This window comes from Lissotriton helveticus, chromosome 11 (assembly GCF_964261635.1).
Source record: "Lissotriton helveticus chromosome 11, aLisHel1.1, whole genome shotgun sequence".
Taxonomy (NCBI): Eukaryota; Metazoa; Chordata; class Amphibia; order Caudata; family Salamandridae; genus Lissotriton; species Lissotriton helveticus.
In genome coordinates, this window is record NC_136072.1 from 221,108,977 (window position 1) to 221,130,542 (window position 21,566).

The window sequence follows — 21,566 nt, forward strand, 5'->3', positions numbered from 1 at the left end:
CAGCTACACTTCACCATTGTTTAATGCATGGGGACCACCTATTATCCGAGCATCATGGCCGATGCCCGGTGGAGATACCAGATAGCTATAGAGGAGATTGGCTCTGGTTTACCCCCTCGGCCGTCACCTACCCAGCCGGACATTGGGCACAGTTTTTCTTGTCTCTCCGTTGTGTCTCCTTCCTCCCTCGCCCTCCTGACGAATCTCCGAAGATCTGCCAACAGCGGAGTCAATTTCAGTGCAGTGGATTCCCGGTGAAGTTACTGCATGACCCGATTCTGCATTCTTTCCCCATTCTACTTTTCCCCCTATACCTTCTTTGCCCCATAGGACGTGTGTCTTTGTTAGGCTATGCTTTAGTTACTCATGTTACTGCGTTACACTGTTTATTATGTTGTCCTTGTTAGGCTCTTGTTTTTGTTACTAAGCTCCTGTAACTGATGTCATTTTGTAACTTGTAATTCGCTGATCCTCATGTAAAGCGCTCTGATACCTCCGGGTCTAGCCAGTGCTATTTAAAACTCTGCAAATAAATGAATAAATAAACAAAAATAACTATCTATCATAGAACAATGATTACCAGCAAAAGGCTGGTCTGTCTCAGAAGCGGCTATAAATACCTTACAGATCTCTCTTAACTTGAGCATCTACAGCAGACTTGAAAAATACATCAGCATAAACATTACTTGGTGCGACCCTGTGAGTGCTAAGCCAAACCCTTCAAACAATGGGCCTGCACGAAAGGCATAAGCAGATTAAACAAAAAGCCAGAAACTAGCACATCCTGCAAGGTTTTGAATAAACAAACCTGCACTCATTTTAGTGTGTCGGAGGGTGCTGTTGAACAATTTACTAACCTTCGGTAACACCTTATCTGGTAGAAGCTATACCTAGCTGCAGATACCTTACACCTTTGAATTTCCCCAGGCATCAGACTGGATCCGTAAGATTTTTCGTGAGCAGTAGCCTTGCGCACAGGTAGGGGGGAGTCAAGCGGTTTCGCATGGCACCGTCGGATACGCCGGAGTGACGTCGGCAGCACCTAGATAGGCGTCAGCCAGGAGCACTGATGTCATTTTCTTTTCATGACTTTCCACGCCAGAAGCGTTGAACAATGAATTGCACGGACACTGGTGTGTCTTAACTAGGGCCCTGCGAGGGATCAGCCTGAACCCTAGAAATCTGTCTGCAGAGCAGGGAGGATGGATGGATCGTAAGGAATTTGCAGCTTGATATAGTCTCTACCAGAAAAGGCGTTACCGAAGGTAAGTAATTTGTTCATCTGACAGACTTCTAGCTGCAGATTACTTATCTTTGAATAAATACCTAAGAAATACTATCGTTGGATTAGGGTTTGTGGACCAATTTCAGAAAAGGAAGTCTTGTAGGACCGAACGGGCGAAGTGCCCATTTCTACGGACCCGACTGCCCACACAGTAATTAATACTTGGTGAAAGTGTGCAGGGAAGCCTGTGTTGTTGCCTGGCAGATATCCAGAATTGGAACTCCACAAGCTAACGCAGTGGTAGCAGGTTTAGCTCTGGTGGAATGATCTCTCAAGCCTTCAGGAGTGTGCTTCTTGGCCAGTGCATAGCAGATTTTGATGCAGGGCATGACCCAGCGAGAGATGGTTCGCGCCTGCACCGCTGGACCTTTTTTCACACCAACATACCCCATGGAGAGTCGATTATCCACTCTGTACTTGCGTTTTCGGTGAAGGTAGAACAACGCTATTTTTGGATCCAGACAGCGGCGTCACTCCTCTTTGTAAGAGGGATGTGGAGGAGCGTAGAGTGAAGGTAGGGTGATAGATTGGCCTACATGGAAATGGAGTGACTACTTTAGGCAGAAAGAAGGCCCTTGTGTGAATCACCACTTTGTCAGGATAGACTGATAGGTAAGGCGGCAAAGAGAAGGCCTGCATCTCACTCACTCTACGTGCAGATGTAATTACCACCAGGAAGGCGGTTTTGAGCGTTATGAGCGGACAGTGGTTTACAGGCTCAGACAGAGCACACAACAAAAATGTCAGAACCAAATTTAGGTCGAACTGAGGAATAAAGAATTTGAAGAGGAGGAAGGGTGGACAAGACCTTTCAAAAACCTATGTACAATAGGGATTTAAACAAGGAGGGTTGGTCAGGCAGCCATAAGGCAGACAGAGCAGCAAGATATCCCTTAATGGTGCCCAGTGCAGAGCCTTGCTGGGAAAGGGAAAGAGCAAAAAGCATAACTTCAGAAAGAGGGGCAGAAAGGGGATCAATGGACTTTTCTGAACATCTTGCCACAAATGTTGTCCAATGCCAGGAATATACCGTCTAGGTGGAGGAACATCTGGCTGCCAGAATCACATTGCAGACTTCAGGAGGAAGGTCAAAAGCTGTCAACGGGCGAAGCTCAATCTCCACGCAAGAAGGGGGAGCAGGGACAGGTTTGGGTGGAGAACCCTCCCCTGCTGCTGCAACAGAGGATCCTCCCAAAAGGGCAGCCTCATCGAAGGATCAATTGCCACGCTCAGTAGCCCGGGATACCAGACTCTCCGTGCCAGTCCAGAGCCACAAGGATGACTTGGGCCTGGTCGTTCCTGATCTTCTTGAGAACACTGGGCAGGGGGGTATGGGCGGAAAGGCGTACAGGAGGTCTGAGCTCCACTTGAAGAAAAGCATCTCTGAGCGAGAGCTGCCTTGGAAACTTCAGTGTGCAAAACTGCTGACATTGCGCCTCCTTTAATGAGGTGAACAGATCCAACTAAGGCTCTCCTCACTGTTGAAACTAACCTTGCGCCATCTCCGGATGGAGGCACCATTCGCGATCAGCTAGGCATCAACAGCAGAGTTTGTCCACCCAAGGGTTCAGAAAACCTGCCAGGTGTTAAACCACCAGGGAAATGTTCTACTGTTCCAGCCATGTACAGAGAAGGAGGGCCTCTTGACAAGGGGGCATGACCACCCCCATCCCGTTTGTTACAGTACCACGTGTCGGTGGTGTTGTCTGTGAACACCTGCACTAGCCTTCCCTTGAAGGAGGGTAGAAAGGCTTTCAATGCCAGTCAGAAAGCACGGAGCTCCAGCATGATGATGTGGAGTCCGGCTGCCGCCGTAGACCAGAGTCCTCTGATCTCCACCTCTTCCAAATGGCTGCCCCTTCCCAGGAGTGACGCATATGTCACTATTGTCAGATCTGGTTAGGGAAGGGAGAGCAGTATGCCTTTCACCCAATTGCGGTTGGTCAGGCACCACTGCATATCTTTTCCAGTTCCCTCCATGATCTGGACCAAGTCAGAGATTCCCTTGATACTGCACCCACTGGAATTTTGGGCCCCACTGCACTACCCGCATATGCCATCTGGTGTGTCTCCAGCAGGATGCAAGAGGCCAAGAAGCCTCATAGTTAGTTGCACCAAAACCCAGGATAGAGACTGAAACATCGGTATCATAGCCTGAATATCCAGAATTCACCAGTCGGAAGGATAAGCCAGAAACTGCACTGTGTCTAGAACAGCTCCAATGAAAGGGAGCGTCTGAGAAGGAGTCAGGTGTGACTTTGGCACATTGATAGTGAACCCAAACGATTGCAGAAAGATCGCCGTAGTCTGGAGGTGGGAGACGACAGCCTGGGGCAAGCCCACATTCAGCAGCCAGTCATTGAGATAGGGGAAGACTGTCACCCCTGATCTCCGCAGATGAGCTGCAACCACAGCCATCACATTGGTGAACACCTGAGGGGCACTGGTAAAGCTAAAGTGGAGCATGGTAAACTAAAAATGCTAATGGCTACCGTAAACTGCAGGCAGCACCGGTAGGCAGGCAGGACGGGAATATGAAAAGTCAAACTCTACCATTCAGTCTCCTGGGTCCAAGACCTGAGCTAGCTTGAGCATGTTGAATTTCTCCTTCTTGAGAAAGATGGTCAGGGCTCAGAGGTCTTGGATAGGACGTGGGACTTGTCATTTTTGGGGTTCAGAAGGTAGCAGAAATAGCAACCACAGCCTACTACTGGCCCGGACCCCCCTCTATGGCTCCCTTGGCCAACAAGAGCCATGACTTTCTGGCAGAGCAAGGAGAAATGATCCTCTTGTCAGCCGGTCGTGAGATGGTGGCATAGAGAGAGGAGTAGGCTCGAAGGGGAGGGAGTAGCCCCTTCGGATAATCTGCAAGACCCACCTATCCGATGGAATAGACTGCCAATGGGGCTGGTGACTGCGAAGTCTGCCGCCAACTGGATGCCCATGGCGATACAGGGGGAGACTAGGAAAGCTTGGAGACTGCAGCTGCCATGGGATGCATGAGGGGAGGGTCACGTGGTGGACGGAACAGACCGCTACCTAACTGAGCCATGAGTCCTGCGGGTTCCGCACCCTTGCCCATGGAGAGGATGGGGAGCATGCGCGGCTCAGTAGATTGTAGGGTACTGACGCAGTTAGAAGCTCCTTCAGTAGCCACAAATGGAGTGAAAGTCAGATTGAGGCCGACGTGAGGCAGTTGAGAGGCCCAAGGACTTTGCTGTAGCCTGTGAGTCCTTATTGTGCTCCAGCACAGGGTCTGCCTTGTCTCCAAGGAGAAGAGATGCCATCGAAGGGCATGTCCATAAGGGAAGCTTAAACGTCCCCAGAAAAGGCAGTCCTCAACCAGACACTGCGCGTCAGGGTCATGCGTCTACGAAACCACTCTACTCAATGAGTCAGTCGTGTCCAATACACAACAAATTGTGGACTTTGCTGCGTGCAAGGATCAGAAACAGACTGAATGTATGACTGACGAAGTATTGATAATCTAAACTCACCAATAGCTGAAAAGGCACCTTCAGTTACAAGTCATACCCGCTGAGAATTCTTGTTTTAACCTCTTTGATAAACAATATCAAATCTTAGCAACTGGTTGTGACTGTTTCCCACATTTCAAGAACAGATGAAAAAAGCGATTAACAGCATGTTTATTTACGAAGCAGTCAGTTTTCAGTCATCAATCAAGTCAGGGCTTTAAAGTCAATTACTTTATACATACATTGTATTTTGTACACAAGTGAATAAATGTAAAATAAACAATACCTTTCACTTGAATTCCTAGTTTTTTTAGAGCCTCTTCTACCGATTGGCTTTCTCTTTTACGCATAAAGCCATTGTCTATATGTACAGCTATTATCTGATCTTTATTTAGTGCTTTATTTAAGAGAGCTGTACATACTGTAGAATCGACTCCCCCGCTCAGCAGGACCTAGTAAACAAAGGGAACAGAATTCGTCAGTATAGTGGCTCAGAATAAGGTTTTCTCCCTTTCGGTAGTTCATATTGCGCTTGATTTGTTACTAACAATTTATGCAATGGAGTATTCGGCATAACGATACAACTCTTTGATCGTTGTTGGGCAGCTGGAAAAACAATGCTCACTTTAGCAAGTATAAGTATACACACACACAATAGTACAATCTGGTCTGTTCTGCATTACATATAATTAACTGGCCTTTCCAGTGGATTATGTAGTCAGGTCACTCATCTGATTAACAAATCAATCAACGGTTTCTCAATTCAATTTTCAAAGCTTTATTCGACAGCATGTCATAAAAGCAGAATAAACATCCTATCACAAACATTATAAATACTACATAGCAAAAAAATTACAATGTTAAAAAGCCATTTAATCTTTATAGCTGTCATTTATAGTTAAAACATTTTTTAAAAAAGTATTTTAAAACAGCTAAAATTATACATAGAACGAGATCAATCATATGTTTTTAGATGTCTTAGAGTTCTTTAGCTAACTTCTAGAGAGTTTAAAGTGCAAGTGCGTATGATCCAAGCCCACCTTAGAAATTTAGCAACGGCAATTGCTATACAGGGTGAACAGTCGGTCTCTAATATTCTTAGAGCCTCAATATACCTCCGGGTGCCCAAGTTGATACACGTTGGTTTTAGCCACTTACGACGAGGGCTTCTGTAAAGGGGACATACAAACAACAAATGGGCTATATTCTCAGTTAAATCTTTACAGTTATGACATTTGTCATCCCGGATTGCTGACCATTTATAGCTGAAGGCCTTTACAGGTAGGGTTCCAGTTCTAAACTGGAAATACAGCTTTCGGTCAAATGGACCCTCTATATTATCCCAATAAGCTTCACAGAGTGGGCGAGGTTTGAAATCAAGGAAACGTCCTGTTAGATTAGTGTTTACTCAGGTACTATGGGCGGACATCCAAATCATTTCCCCAATACTTTTTTTCAGAATTATTTTTGATGGGAACCTTGAGACGTCTGCATCTTCCCATAGGTGGTCAATCTCCATCTTTCTTAATGGGCCCCTTATCTCTTTAAGCCATTGGATAGAATGAAAGCGATCTGCCCTAATGATATCCTTCAATGCAAGGGCATAGTGAGCTAATTCTGGAGTTGTCCAGATACGCCTCCAATATAGTAGAGGCCGTAACCGTGCTATATCCTCGATTTGTTTCCTTCCAAGATCATATAAAAGCGGAACAGTGGGAGTACTTTGGGGGACCCCCGACTAGACAGCGTAGAAATGTATTCTCCGCCACTGTTAGTTGGTTCAAATAATTAAATCCCCTAAGTTCCGAACCATACAAAGAGGCACTTATAACCTTCATGTTGTAAATCCTAGATACGTAAATGCCTCTACCTGTCCTTGGAATTCCATGCAAAGTGGATTGTGGTCACTTTCCATCCTATTATTAACAGTCATGTCTATCAGACTGTGCCATCCTCTTATATCCACCAGAAAGTAATCTATGCGACTAGAATGCCTGCCATTATCAAAAGTATTTTCTCCCAGGCGGTCGGACGGAGTACGCCCATTTGCTGCTCTAAGCCCTCTCACTAAGCATAAGGCCTTAAGCTGTATCGCTATGGCTGTCCATCTTCTTACGGCAGGTAATTCGAGCTGGGGGACACCCCATTTACTGTCCTCCTCAGCAGCAAGAAACTGATCCTCTTGCCCAAGAGGTTCAAAAGTAGTATTAAAATATCCACCTGCTATAATAGACAACTGTGTTGGGAGGGCCTCAAGCTGGTGATAAAGAGCAGAGATTACCTCAGATGTTTGTCCCCCTGCTGTCCCCCTTGCATAAATATTGTAGATAGCCACCCCCTGTCCATTTGCCCATGTGATTTTTACTGACAGAATGTCGTTCGATGGGGGACTAATTTGTTGCACCTTACAGCATAAGGATTGGCGAACCCAAATTATCAAACCTCCAGCAGGTCGGCCTTTAGATGTCTTGGTGGCAGGAGCGTGAAAATTAAGGAACGATAAACTGGAACCATTGGCCAGGATTCCTGAAAGAGGATGATGTCATACTGGTCAACAAAGCTACACCATTCTGGAGATGTTATCTTATTGTCAATTCCAGCAAGGTTCCATGAAAGGAAAGCCAACCCTGCCTCACCTTGTAAGATGCAAGATGGATCCTGCGGGATTTTAGCTACTGGGGTCACACCTTCAGTCACTGGTTGATATTCTATGTTAGTGGGCATGTGGCAGTACATCTCTGGGGGGTGCCCATCTGATTCTGGGCAGTCATATTCCCCAAATGGGTCCGAGCAAATTAATTGTCCGAGATCCCTGCTCTCTAAGGGCTGCCCTGTAAGATGGGATCCCTCCAGTGGGATTATTCGAGGTGTAGGGGCCTTGTTAGTTTGTGCCATGCTCCAATCCTTAGGACCATACATTCTGCCAAGCTCTATTGCTTTCATATCTACAGATCTTTCAGCCCCCAGGAGTCAATCACATTCATTCAAATCAGACAAAACCTCAAACCGATTTTCCAAGCTGATACCTCCATCCCTAGTTTGGGCACCCCTCCCCAGTGTACTTGACACAGGGGTCAGTTTCGGCCATGGTCTACTGAAATTCGCTACACTTCATCTCCTACTGTAAAAAAATTCAAGTGTTAGTGGGATCATAGCAGAATCCCTGCGTTGTGGGGGGAATAAATTTGCCAGTATGTTTGTGAGTACCTCGGGTCTTGAAAAGTTCAAGGCTATACAGTCTCCCTTAAATTTTTCGGGTAGTCCCCAAGCCAGGCTACCCTTCTAGCCATAATAATTTCCCCTGCTAACTGCTGTTTACCCCAGGGAGACATCTTCATGTTTTTCGTCAACCAATGCAGCGCTTTATCGATCAGAGAGGTTGTTGACTCCACCTGACCAGGGGCCAAAGGGGAGGCGTTTGCCAGGACTAGAACTAGGGGAGAAGCTTCCACAACAAATTGGAATAAGTCGTGCTCTTGGCGCGGTTCTGTAGCTGTTATTGGGGAAGCCTCTATAACTACAGTTTGGCAATCCTCGCCTACTGGGTAGGGGGGGTTGCTGTACAACTTTCTCACTACTGCCTACCCCTCTTCCAGGGTGAACCTCCTGGGTTTCACATCTGCTTGATACCAAAGCTGATAAGCTACCCACTTCCTCCGTTGTCTTATTGAGGAGTCCTCCTAGTCTGTTGGCCTCTGCAGTATGCTGATCGATTTTTGCCACAAGGGGTTTGACAATACCCTTGATCTTTGAATCGATCATACTTACTAATTTTTTAATTTGTTTGTCATTTAATGTCACAGTATTACCTTTCCCCATAATAACATCATCATTATCTAGGATTTTGGGTGGAGAAACTATTCTTCTTCTAGCAGAACGTGACCCCCACGTTTAGTCTGTACTTTCCTGCATGCTCTCACTGCTCTAGGCACAGGAGTCGGTAGATTCTGTACCGTCGTATCCGAGGATACTTCTAGATCAACTGTGGGGGCAATATTATGCTCAGGCATGTCACTGGCAGGGAAATCAAAATTAACGATATCACTGCTGTCATCCTGTGCCAGTAAAACTGGTGAAGGTTGACCAGTGGGTGGGCGGCCGCGAAGAATGGAGTTGCGGCGGCGGGAGGGGGGACCAAGGAGAGCAGCGACCACAGTATTCAGCAGGTAAGGTATGCCCCAAGAGTTTTGGTCAGTTCGCCCGCTCTGCCGGGGCTGCCCTGCAGTTAAATGCGCCTCCGGGCGTGGAAATGGCGTGTGCGGCTTCCGCCGCGGAGGAGCCTGGGAATGGTAGTCCCTTCCCCTTCCTCCACTCGGTGGCCGCGAAGAATGGAGTTGCGGCGGCGGGAGGGGGGACCAAGGAGAGCAGCGACCACAGTATTCAGCAGGTAAGATATGCCCCAAGAGTTTTGGCCAGTTCTCATAAAACCCCCATTTCTGAAGGAAGTGTAAAATTAACATTAAAATTTCAGGAATACCCACGGTTGTGGAAAAAAAAAAAAAAAAATTCAGGAATACCCAATCCAATACTTTTACCTTCTTTCATGTAAAACAAAATCTGCATTACTTGCTTCTTCCAATTATTCCAAAGCAGAGGTTCATAAAAATCAAAACAAAGAAACCTTTCTAAAACAAATGCTACTCAACGCCCACAACATTCCATTCACAGTTGTATGCTTACTTCAGGATTAGACAAAGTGCTACAGCTTACTGCATAGGAAAAGTAAACATAGATGCAGGTTTCACAATGGAGGGCTTAAAGGACAACAAAACAAGGAAAGCAATCACTTGTGAGCAGCAAAGAAAATTGCAGGTAGCAGCCATTTAAATCATATCGGTTTGGGTGCTTGATATTCTTTTAACCGCATGCGCGCTAGCGGTTTTCCCGCTGCGCGCTGCGATTCGCAAAAACCCGCGTTACATGACGAGCTCAGCTCGTCATCCGCGTAGCGCAGGTTACGCTCATGACGAGCTGAGCTCGTCATGAGCGTAGAAGGGGTTAAACAGGCACTAATGTTTGCAGCAATTAACTCATCGTAAGTAGAAACAGATTCCCAAAGTATGTATATTTGCCAAATGAGCCCAACCATGTCGATTCTCTCCATTCTGAAACTTAGGTGGTTTGAAAGTCTGAGAAAAAAGAAAGATGCAGCATTTGAGTTATTTCGAGAGTGCTTATTGTTCGAGATTAATAAACCATTTTCTCATCTTTGATTTATGAAGTGTGTGTGGTATTTGGGCCACAGGATAGTATGGCGCAATAAATATGAGCTAACAAGTCTTGGAAAGAAATGTTATGGAGTATGGAGCATTTGCTCTCTAAAATGTGTTGGAGTTTTTGTTTTGGCTTTAGCCCAGAATCAAGAAACATGTGTTGGCTATATGTGTTCTAATGAGACCATTATCAATTCAACAAAAAACAAATAATTTTCGCATGATAAAACTTAGCATTGAAATAATTTGAAGGACTGAGTAATATGTTTTTTTTTATTTGAAAAGTAAAAACTGTATTTGGTGCTCCCAAAAAAGATTTAAAGGTTCTATCTAAACTGCATGAAAGGGGAAGGGTGCACTATTTCGTGAAGCACCTAAACCACTGTCCGGCCCATATTCCACTTTTCCCAGTAGGATAATGGAGCAGGGCCGGCTTTAGTGCCGATGGCGCCTGGTGTGACTGCTTGTTGGTGCCCCCGAATAACCTTCTTTAACAGAGCAGCTCAAGTCTCCATAACCACGCTCTCTCACCTGCATTTCTGCCTGCAGCTGTATGAAGTAAGCTCACTGTTCTATATTGGGATTTTAACTTATAAACTACAAAGTAAAAAAAGAATCTTTCTGAGAAAAGCAGTAAACCAGCGCTACCTTATGATGAGTCAAAATTCCACTAGACAAAACCCCATCTCTTTCCAGCAGGTCCATTAATCTTGAATTATTAGGGCTGCCCGAAAATTGCTGGAGGCAATGAAATCTGCAGCAGGTGCTTTAAACTCTTTAGTACAGTTGGAAAAAATAGCGCCCTCCCAAAGTCAGCCCCAGCGCGGTGGCACCAGTCGCACCGCCCTAGAGCTGGCCCTGTACTGGAGTGAAACATTGCACTAATAGGCAACAGAATCATCATAAAAATCTGCCACAGTTTTATTCAAGCTTTGTGTTAGGCCAATCGATGAATACTGAGAACAAATTACTTTGAAATGATGTTCAACCGTTTTGATGGCCTAAAGTTAAATTCACTAACTGAAACCTAAATGTTTTTCTCTTCGTTTTGATATTAGTTTGCAGGATTGAAGTATTTGATCTGTGAAGTTTTTGCCCTACCCTTCCCCTTTTCCTTTCTTTCTCAAACACCACACTGTTGATGTGAAAAGACTGTATGTATGAGGATGGATGTGAAACACAAATGAACAAGTGTAAGAGTGCGTCAAATTTTAGAAAACACATAAACCCTTCCCTTTCTTTCTTTCTCTCTCCTGTGCATTTAATATGACATTGTTTGAAAAAAAAGTAAAAATACGATGTTTTGACTAATAACCAAAATTAAATGGATTAACTCAATTGAATGGTCCTTTCCTGATGATATAGTTTAACTCTTTTCGTCAAGGTGATGTTCTGATAAAATATGGTGCAGTACTGGCAAATTGTAGTTGTTACTTAATTTAAAGGCTTGGCCTTACTGCAGATAAGCCAAACCCTTGATCGGTTTTCGCACAGTTTTATTCAATGCACAGTAAAACAAATCAGTGGACTTAAGAATCCAGAATGCCGATTTCCCAGTTTTAATGGGTAGAAAAATCAAGATTTTATTGAAGACACAGAGGCTAATAATATGCATGATCTCCTTTATGACCCTCATATACAGCAGCAATAATAAACTAAAACTCAAACAGAACACTAAACATTCAGGAACTCTTTAAATCATGCATATAACTTGGGAACCGCAGCCATCTTCATTCTGTTATTTGCTGTGTGGTAACTCAAAGTTCAATCCAACTCTTAAGAAAAAAATAACTCCTCCTTTTTAGGTTTCGCCTCGTCGAAAGCTGCGCACCGCGCAGCTTTTCGGCGCAGGCGAAATCTAATGTTTACAAGTATGTGGCTTGGGAATCCGCCCTCTGTTCCATTGGCTAGCTCCATAAATGGAGGCTAGCCATTGGAACAGAGATCTGTCCGACAATTGCGGAGCAGATTCGGGGGCGTTCCGGCCATTTTTACTCATCCTGCCCCTTTGACAACGTCATGCGGCCGTTGGCGGTGTTTATTTTTTTTTGTCGTCCAGGTTTGTTTTGGCCATTCCGCGGCCGACTGCCGCCGGAAGTCCAGGTCCAGGTGAGTGATTGTGGCCGTTCCCGCCGCCCCCCTCCCGCTGTCCGTGTTCCCGTTCCTGCTCCCGCTGTTCGTGTTCCCGCCCCCCCCTCCCGCTGTCCTTTCCCGCCCCCCTCCCGCTGTCCGTGCCTTTCCTGCCCCCCCTCCCGCTGTCCATGTGTGCCCGTTCCCGCCTGCATTCTCTCTTTGCGGGAGGCTTTTAGCAGAATCCTGGCCTAAGCTGCATGGTCCCACTGTACATGCATGCACAATGCAGATTGAGTGAATTTGCAGTAACTCTAACCGTGCACGTCTGTGTTCCTTCGGATGTTCACCCTCTCGCAGTGCAGCACTCTCGGCAATGGTGCCCCGATCTGCCCTGATCACTTTGAGGGATATCAAGGTCTTATGTGCTGATGCAGGATTACAGGAATGGAGCAGGTCGCCGATTGCCGACTTTGTTGCACACCACAATCCGAGGGATCCCTGCGTTAGTAAGTAGGGGCAGGCCTGAAGTAGCTGGACGATGTGGGGTGTGTACTTCTCGCTGGTCTCAGACCGCATGATGGCCGCCGTGATCTTTCGTCCCTGGGGTCAATCGATCCCACCACCATCCGCAGCTGAGATCAGAGGCCTGTGTTGTTGCCTGCAGGACCCCCCGGGCTGTGCCGTCATCCGTTTGTTTCCACCCGCCAACCATCAGGGTGATCGATTGCAGGGTGTCCAGGGGTACCTCTGTGCCTGGTGGTTCCGTGTCACATTTGTGCGCCTGCCCCCCCTCCCGCTGTTAGTGTTCCCGCCCCCCCCCTCCCGCTGTCCTTTCCCGCTGTCCGTGCCTTTCCTGTCCCCCCCCTCCCGCTGTCCACGTGTGTCCGTTCCCGCCCGCCCCCCCATCCCGCTGTCCAGGTGTGCCCGTTCCCGCCCCCCCCCTCCCACTGTCCGTTCCCACCCCTGTCGGTGAGCTGGTGCATTGAAGCACTGGAGCTGCAATGGTGCACTAGTGCACCCCGGGGTGCACTAGTCTCGCGCGGATCGACACTCAGGCGAACCCGTTGCATTGTAAATACTTGTTTGTATAGGAGTACATGTCTTACATAAAACCAAGAATCCTTTCTTCAAAGACAATTTCTTAACTTTGTCCTGGAAAACACATTTAAACACTTTAGTAGGGTTGGGAAATCTAAAATATATATATATATTGCCGAAATAAGACCTTTGGAAAGATAATAAACCTACCTACTTAATACTATCTGCTGCGTGGTGGTCCGTGTATCTGTGGTGGTGGCGATATACCGGTGAAACAGAGACTGGATATATATATATATATATATATATATATATATATATATATATATATATATATATATATATATATATATATATATATATATATTCACTGAAAAAACCATAGGTTATAGACCATATATAGTTAGGAATTAGCATTTAAAAAACCTTATTTTACTCACACAAAACCATTGAAATTCCATATATAGTTAGTTGCACTAACTATATATCGCGCACCCGCAATCCACTGCTGATGTCACATATTACATCATTCATGACATGGTCAGTGACATCACTGATGACATCACTGATGACATCTCAAATGACATCACTGATGACATCACTGATGACATCATCCAGTGACTGTGTTTCTGTAAAGTTTAAATATGTTTTACATATTGAAGAATGAGTAGATGTATAACTATCTGGACGAAGGATTTAGTAGGTGCATGACTGAATGTATGAGTGAGTGATTAAATGTGTCTCACTGAGTGCATGGGTTAGTGACTAAACTGTCTTAATTTGTGCATCATTATGTCTGTTGTTCTGTAAACTGCTGCATGTGTTGATCAGTAGCTATATGATTAACTATATGGGTTATTGATTGATTGTCCAAGTATTTGTATGGGAGACTGAGTGTGTGTGTGTGGCTGGCTGGGAGGTGTGTGACTCTGTGCAGATCAATGTGTACTTGTATCAATGATTGTATAAGAAAGTAAGTATGTGTTAGTATATGTTTGAAAATGTAAGGTGCTCTATGTTTAACTGTATAGACAAGAAAATGGAAGTGTGATTGATTCTTTACAGGACTGACTAGGTGTGTGAGTAACTCCATGGATGAGTGGCAGAGTGTGAGTGTCTGTATAGGTGTATGAGTGCATATGATAGTGTTGTAAAGATGAGTGATTGTATGTATGAATGATTGTATGGGTGAATGAGTGAATGTGTGTGTAGACGTAGGAATCAGTGAGTACGTATGTAGTAACTAGTATTGGTGTGTCAATGGTTTCAAAAATTATACTCTGTATTTAACACTGGGTGAAACAGAGGTTATATTAAAATGTGAGATGCATTGTATTGTCACATGAATGATATCATCAGTGATGTGGTCATTGATGTCAAATGAGATGTCATCAGTGATGTCATCAGTGATGTCATCAGTGATGTCATCAGTGATGTCACTGACCATGTCATGAATGATGTAATATGTGACATCATCAGCAGTGGATTGCGGGTGCGCGATATATAGTTAGTGCAACTAACTATATATGGAATTTCATTGGTTTTATGTCAATAAAATGTCCAGCTAACTATATATGGTCTCTAACCTATGGTTTTTTCAGTGAATTTTCAAGGTTTTGTAAATGCTAATTCCTAACTATATATGGTCTATAACCTATGGTTTTTTCAGTGAATTTTCAAGGTTTTGTAAATGCTAATTCCTAACTATATATGGTCTATAACCTATGGTTTTTTCAGTGAATTTCAATGGTTTTTTAATAGCAAATATCATAAGCTGTCGAATGTCAAGTACGTGGTAAGTGAAAACATTTTCGTGTTTATGCACACTGATCTGCTTTGAATGGTGCCCCCCCCCCTCATTTCTATTAGGAGTACTCTCTCTTTGCACATAGTGAAGGGTAGTTAACGCAGGCCTTTGCCCCCGTTGTAATACGTCGTGCCTGCTTCTCTCTCCATTTGATTGATTGTTATCCAAGTATTTACTGTTTTAGAATTGGTTCTCTTTGGTTGATTCTCTATTTACAAACAAACACAGAGTCGCAATACTCTGTTTAGTCTTTGCAGATAACGAAAAATCGTGTTAAAAAAAAAGAAAAGGAATCGAGCAAAATCAGTAGGCCACTAATGGGATCTCTTTTTGACCTCGCTAAAATAGAAACATTAGGAACAACCCCTCATGACAAATACAAAACTAGTGAAATGAACTGAACTCCACACAATGATGGCTGCAAAACAGCTCTGCTCCGCCACCCACCCCGCCCAAAATAACGATAAAGAGCGGCTGCCATGATTGGTTGCGGAATGGCCACGACGGAGCTACGAAATGGTGCTGCTCTCATGCTAACCCCAGCTTCAGTCTGAAACATCCAGAAACACTGTAGACTACCAATTCAATCAGTTCCGGTAGCGCCCCAATGTAACCCGGTAGAGAAGAACTAGCCCTCCCCTCTTTGACTAATGGTTCTTGTTGCCTGTCCCTTCTGTTGTCATTTAACAGAACTATTTAGCCTGCTGAAAGGGGTTGTGTTCCGACCGCTGGTTGGTGGAGACATTTTGACTATATTCTGGACCTGCGTTGTCGCGTAATGCGTCATATGACGCGCCGCGTTAGCGCATCCGGAAGTCATCCGGGGCGCGCAGCGCGTAACGTAAGCATAACAAGTCATGTGACTTGTTAATAAAACTTTTCATTGGTTCATTTTACTTTTCTTATTCTAATGATGAAAGGCTTGGTCATATGACCTAAAAATTACGCTTTTTATTACTTCCGAACATTATTTTTTCTTAAATATATGTTATAATGTTCCAGGCTAATGTACTTTCCCGGAAAATTTACAACTGTCCTGCAAGTAAAATATATTCTTTTTTCGAGAAAAAGAGCGTTTCTTCGTCCCATGACGGAGCCGTTGAGCAAAAGAGGGTCGACCTGCTGTCTTAGTCGCCGATACGCCTGAATATGAGATTCTTATCGATCACTTTATGTTGCAGGAATAGAAAACACAACAGCCCTTGACCATTTATCTTTACTGCGTTCCTTCGTATTATAACTTTTACCCTTCATGTAATTGGTCTGCTTTATTTCACTTGCCTTTTAATGATTCTAAAACAGTGACTATTATTAAAAACTTTACCAATGTATATACTACTACCATGTTTTCTTTTAAAAACCTTTATTGTGAAAATTTCATTATACAAATACGAGCCTATAACCACGTGGGCCGGCCACGGAGCAAACTGTAATCGTATATGATGAGTAGACATTTACACTGTAGAGGAACGTAACGGGCGGGCCATGAGGTTGCAAGAACTAAGGTGTCCAACAGTTACGGAATCGGTGGACGTACATTTTATAATTAAAATACGACAGGGCCAGTTACAATAAAATTATCTAGATATACATTTGCGGGCAAGTACCATGGGTGACGTTAATTCGAACTTTCAATAGTACAGTAATCAATAACACATCAGAACTTAATATCAATAGGGATGTCGAAATATGCAATCAATTCTCGTCCCCGCCCGCCATGTGCTTCAAAACTGCATACGTATCTCGTGATTTCAAGGTTCTGCAACCAGTACACAACAAGTAGTTACGAGTCCCATTTATTCCGGCGCCATTTTGGGCGAGGACGGGCAGGTCCAGGATATAGTCAAAATGTCTCTACCAACCATCGACTATGATGATGTTCATATGCTGTATTTATTAGAGTAACACTCATCTGTCCACATGAAATTAATTTGCCACAATCTAAACATGTCATTTTAATCTTTCCAAAGTTCTTCTAAATATTTGGGACCGTTTCCCTTGCCTCTGATGCTGTCAGTGCCACTTCTTTGATGAATGTACTAGCAGGTCAGGGGTTCTCCTCCAAATCTCTCTTTTATGCAGCACTATAATTAATTGGTGCCACCTCTCCATATGACGATGCATGGTATAGTTACCATAACTATATTTTTTTTCGGTTCCTCTGGAGAGTTCATCGTGGCAGATGAAGCGTGTAACGTACCGGGCATTTACCTTTTTTTGCATGTACAGGAAAGGAAAAAAAAAATCGAGCGTCCGAGTTCTAAGGTGTCCCAGGGCAATTTTAGTGGACCAGGCCCAAATCCAAAGAACAGGCCGCCATTTTGAGAGTCCTGTTGCAGCCGCCTGTCGCTGTAGCATCAAGAGCAGCCGAAACTCAGCTGAATGGCAAATGAAACGGTAAAGGGGCGCCCCACTACAGCAGACGAGCCTCCACCTAGGAAGGCCTGTTCACGCCGCCCCCCCCCCCCTTCGGGCACCCCACGCCGTTATTCGGAGCAGTATTGTAGGATGGCCACACCAGTGCGGCAACTTGCTAGACATCACCTCGGTGGTAACCGAATCTCAGCGCCTTTTGGTGTCTTCTCTTCAGAAAATATTGTTGCGCTGCCTTTGGCCCCATTCGCACATCGGTCCGCTACTGACACCATCTCACAGGCTAATGGGGCGCCCCACGCCGAGTTTCAGCATTGTAGGATGACCACACCAGTACACCAACTTGCTAGACACCACCTCGGTGCCATCCGGATTTTGGCATCTCAACGCCTAGTGGTGTCTTCTATTCGGAAAATATTGTTGCGCTGCCTTTGGCCCCATTCGCACATCGGTCCGCTACTGACACCATCTCACAGGCCAACAGGGCGCCCCACGCCGACTTTTACCATTGTAGGATGGCCACACCAGTGCCACAACTTGCTAGACACCACCTCGGTGCCATCCGGATCTTGGCATCTCAGCGCCTTGTGGTGTCTTTTATTCAGAAAACATTGTTGCGCTGCCTTTGGCCCCATTCGCACATCGGTCCGCTACTGACGCCATCTCACAGGCCAACGGGGCGCCCCACGCCGACTTTCAACATTGTAGGATGGCCACACCAGTGCACCTTACTAGACACCACCTCGGTGCCATCCGGATCTTGGCGCGTTGTGCTGCCTTTGGCCCCATTCGCACATCGGTCCGCTACTGACACCATCTCACAGGCTAATGGGGCGCCCCACGCCGACTTTCAACATTGTAGGATGACCACACCAGTACAGCAACTTGCTAGACATCACCTCGGTGCCATCCGGATCTCGGCGCCCCACTGCAGATGAAGTGCCTCTCAACTATGAAACCACCACGGTGACATCCGGATCTTGGCGCGTTGTGCTGCCTTCGGCCTATTCGCACATCGGTCCGCTACTGACGCCATCTCACAGGCTAATGGGGCGCCCCACGCCGAGTTTCAGCATTGTAGGATGACCACACCAGTACAGCAACTTGCTAGACATCACCTCGGTGCCATACGGATCTCGGCGCCCCACTGCAGATGAAGTGCCTCTCAACTATGAAACCACCACGGTGACATCCGGATCTTGGCGCCTTGTGCTGGTTCCGGCCTATTCACACATCGGTCCGCTACTGACGCCATCTCACAGGCTAATGGGGCACCCCACGCCGAGTTTCAGCATTGTAGGATGACCACACCAGTACAGCAACTTGCTAGACATCACCTCGGTGCCATCCGGATCTTGGCATCTCAACGCCTAGTGGTATCTTCCATACAGAAAATATTGTTGCGCTGCCTTTGGCCCCATTCGCACATCGGTCCGCAACTGACACCATCTCACAGGCCAACAGGGCGCCCCAGGCCGACTTTTACCATTGTAGGATGGCCACACCAGTACAGCAACTTGCTAGACATCACCTCGGTGCCATCCGGATCTTGGCATCTCAGCGCCTTGTGGTGTCAGTCAGAAAATATTGTTGCGCTGCCTTTGGCCCCATTCGCACATCAGTCCGCTACTGACACCATCTCACAGGCCAACAGGGCGCCCCACGCCGACTTTTACCATTGTAGGATGGCCACACCAGTGCCACAACTTGCTAGACACCACCTCGGTGCCATCCGGATCTTGGCATCTCAGCGCCTTGTGGTGTCTTCTATTCCGAAAATATTGTTGCGCTGCCTTTGGCCCCATTCGCACTTACTAGACACCACCTCGGTGCCATCCGGATCTTGGCGCGTTGTGCTGCCTTCGGCCTATTCGCACATCGGTCCGCTACTGACGCAAACTCACAGGCCAACGGGGCGCCCCACGCCGACTTTCAGCATTGTAGGATGGCCACACCAGTGCTGCAACTTGCTGGACACCACCTCGGTGCCATCCGGATCTTGGCGCGTTGTGTTGCCTTCGGCCTATTCGCACATCGGTCCGCTACTGACGCCGCCTCACGTGCCAACGTATTTTCTCCGCATTTTATACCCTATGCCGCATAACAGGTCATGTGACTTGTTTATAAAACTTTTCATTGGTTCATTTTACTTTTGGTTTCCTAATGATGGAAGGCTTGATCATATGACCTAAAAACAACACTTTTCATTGGATGAAAACTTTTTTTTTTCCCAAACGATGAAAGCCCCACCTTGTTTCTGGATGTTTCAGACTGAAGCTGGCGTCAGCATGAGAGCACCACCATCTCGTAGCTCCGTCGTGGTCATTCCGCGAGCAATCATGGCAGCCGCTCCCCACCAGAAGCCTACAGGAGTCGGGGGCCCCCAAAACTTTTGATGAATCCTCAAGGCGGAGGGGACGCTTTCGAGAATGGGGTCCAAGACCTAGCAGACAAGCGTCCGATTTCCAAGGTGTCCCAGGGCCATTTCAGTGGACCAGGCCCAAAAAGGAAACAGCCTGCCGCCATTTTGAGAGTCCTGTGACAGCCGCCTATCGCTGCACCGCAAGAGTGGGCGCAACTCAGCTGAATTGCGGCTTTTGACACAGTGGACCAAAAACGGACGGAATGGCAACTGAAACGGTAAAGGGGCGCCCCACTACAACAGATGAGACTCCACCTGGAGAGGCCCGTTCACGCCGCCTCCCCCGGGGCGCCCCACGCCGTTATTCGGAGCAGCATTGTAGGATACCAAAACCAGTGCGGCAACTTACTGGACATCACCTTGGTGCCATCGTTCTGCTGCCTTGGAACTATTCGCACAACAGTTTGCTACTGATGACCCACCCCCCGTGACGCCCCACGCCAGAAATCTGGACGTTGTGCTGCGTTGGGACTATTCGCACAGCCGACCGCTACTTCGTTGTTTTTCCCTAAAAATGTTTATATGTTATTACTGTTTTTGTTTTCTTGTATATATTTATAAGTTATTAAAGTTTTATAATCTTACTACTTTGTCGGAGTGCTATATATTTTTAATGTGCCACATAATTGTAAAAACTTTGATGTACAAAGAGTCATCCCTGGAATCTTCCGCTTCAGGCTCGGTCCCCTCCCCAATCACAATACAGGATGGTTTTCAGATAATAGGAACGCGTCTGCTGTGACGGATCTCATCGAGTGTGGGCCTTGATCTACTATAACTCCTTTGAAGAGGGGTGATTCTTTACAGCTGGGGCCATTAACTACATCTGCAGGGCTAGCTGATACCCTAGGACCGGCCTGGACAATCGGACACAGAGGAAAAGGAGTGTCAGAGGGTGCGGTAGTGAATAGGGCGAAAGGGAGGTGTCGGGCGGGCACAGGGTGTGATTCTCAGGGAAGAGCAGCGCAGATGGGGGGAGGTTTATTACCCATGCATAAGACAGAGAGCGGGGGTGACCACTGCCTGGGGGAGATGCTTGCGAGGGTGGGGAGCCATGCTAAGGATCGACAGCGTGCACAGAGTGGGTCTGGTCAAGGCATCTAAAATGACTGCCGTGCACGACAAAAGTGTGGCATTTGAAAAAAGACAAGATGGCGCAGACAATGTTTTTCAACACTTCCTGATTTCCTTCGAATCGAACGTTAACAGACGTTGGGGCATATTACCAAAGTTAAGCGATATTTATCCCTAACGATGCTTAGCAACGATTTTTTTACCGCTAAGCATCGTCAGAAATTATCGCAGATAAACCTTGCTATTATCAAGGTTTATCGCAGATACGATAAAAAACGACCGCAATGCATTAATATCGCTGAAAACTCAGCGATATTCATGCATTACCGAGCTAATGCTCTTAGCCATGTTATCCACCTCCCATTGGATAACATGGCTAAGAACTGCTCAGGGCAGGTGCTAGCTTTTGGAGATATTCGCGCTTATCGCGAATATTTCCAAAAGTTGATAATAGGAGATAGCGATGTTAGCGACTGTTTCCAGTCGCTAACATCTTGGCATGCCCACTTTGCATGTCATTAGTGATAAATATCACTCACATGCAAAGTGGGGCCCAAGATGGTCGCTATCTCCTACTAGCCGTCGCTAACTGGTGTTAGCAACAGCTAGGTAATACAGATATAATTTTATCTCCGCGAAGCGGAGCGCTGTTACAGATATATATCTTGTTTTTGAACGTTAATTTCTCAAAATCCACTGAAGCACATATATTGAGACCTAGCAAAGGCACATCGAGCTACCAGTCCCTACAATTTTGCCAAGTTTCGTGCAAATCCATTCGGCCGTTCGATTATTATTATTATTT

At 46.0% G+C, this 21,566-nt stretch overlaps 1 protein-coding gene across 1 annotated transcript in view; it reads right to left on the bottom strand.

Moving 5' to 3' along the window:
• GMPS (guanosine monophosphate synthase) overlaps positions 1-21,566 on the bottom strand; it is a 515,861-nt gene that overhangs the window by 311,471 nt on the left and 182,824 nt on the right. Inside the window, exon 7 of the mRNA XM_078667712.1 lies at positions 5,048-5,213. Within this exon, the coding sequence (XP_078523838.1) occupies positions 5,048-5,213 (166 nt within the window). The remainder of the gene's footprint in view (positions 1-5,047; positions 5,214-21,566) is intronic.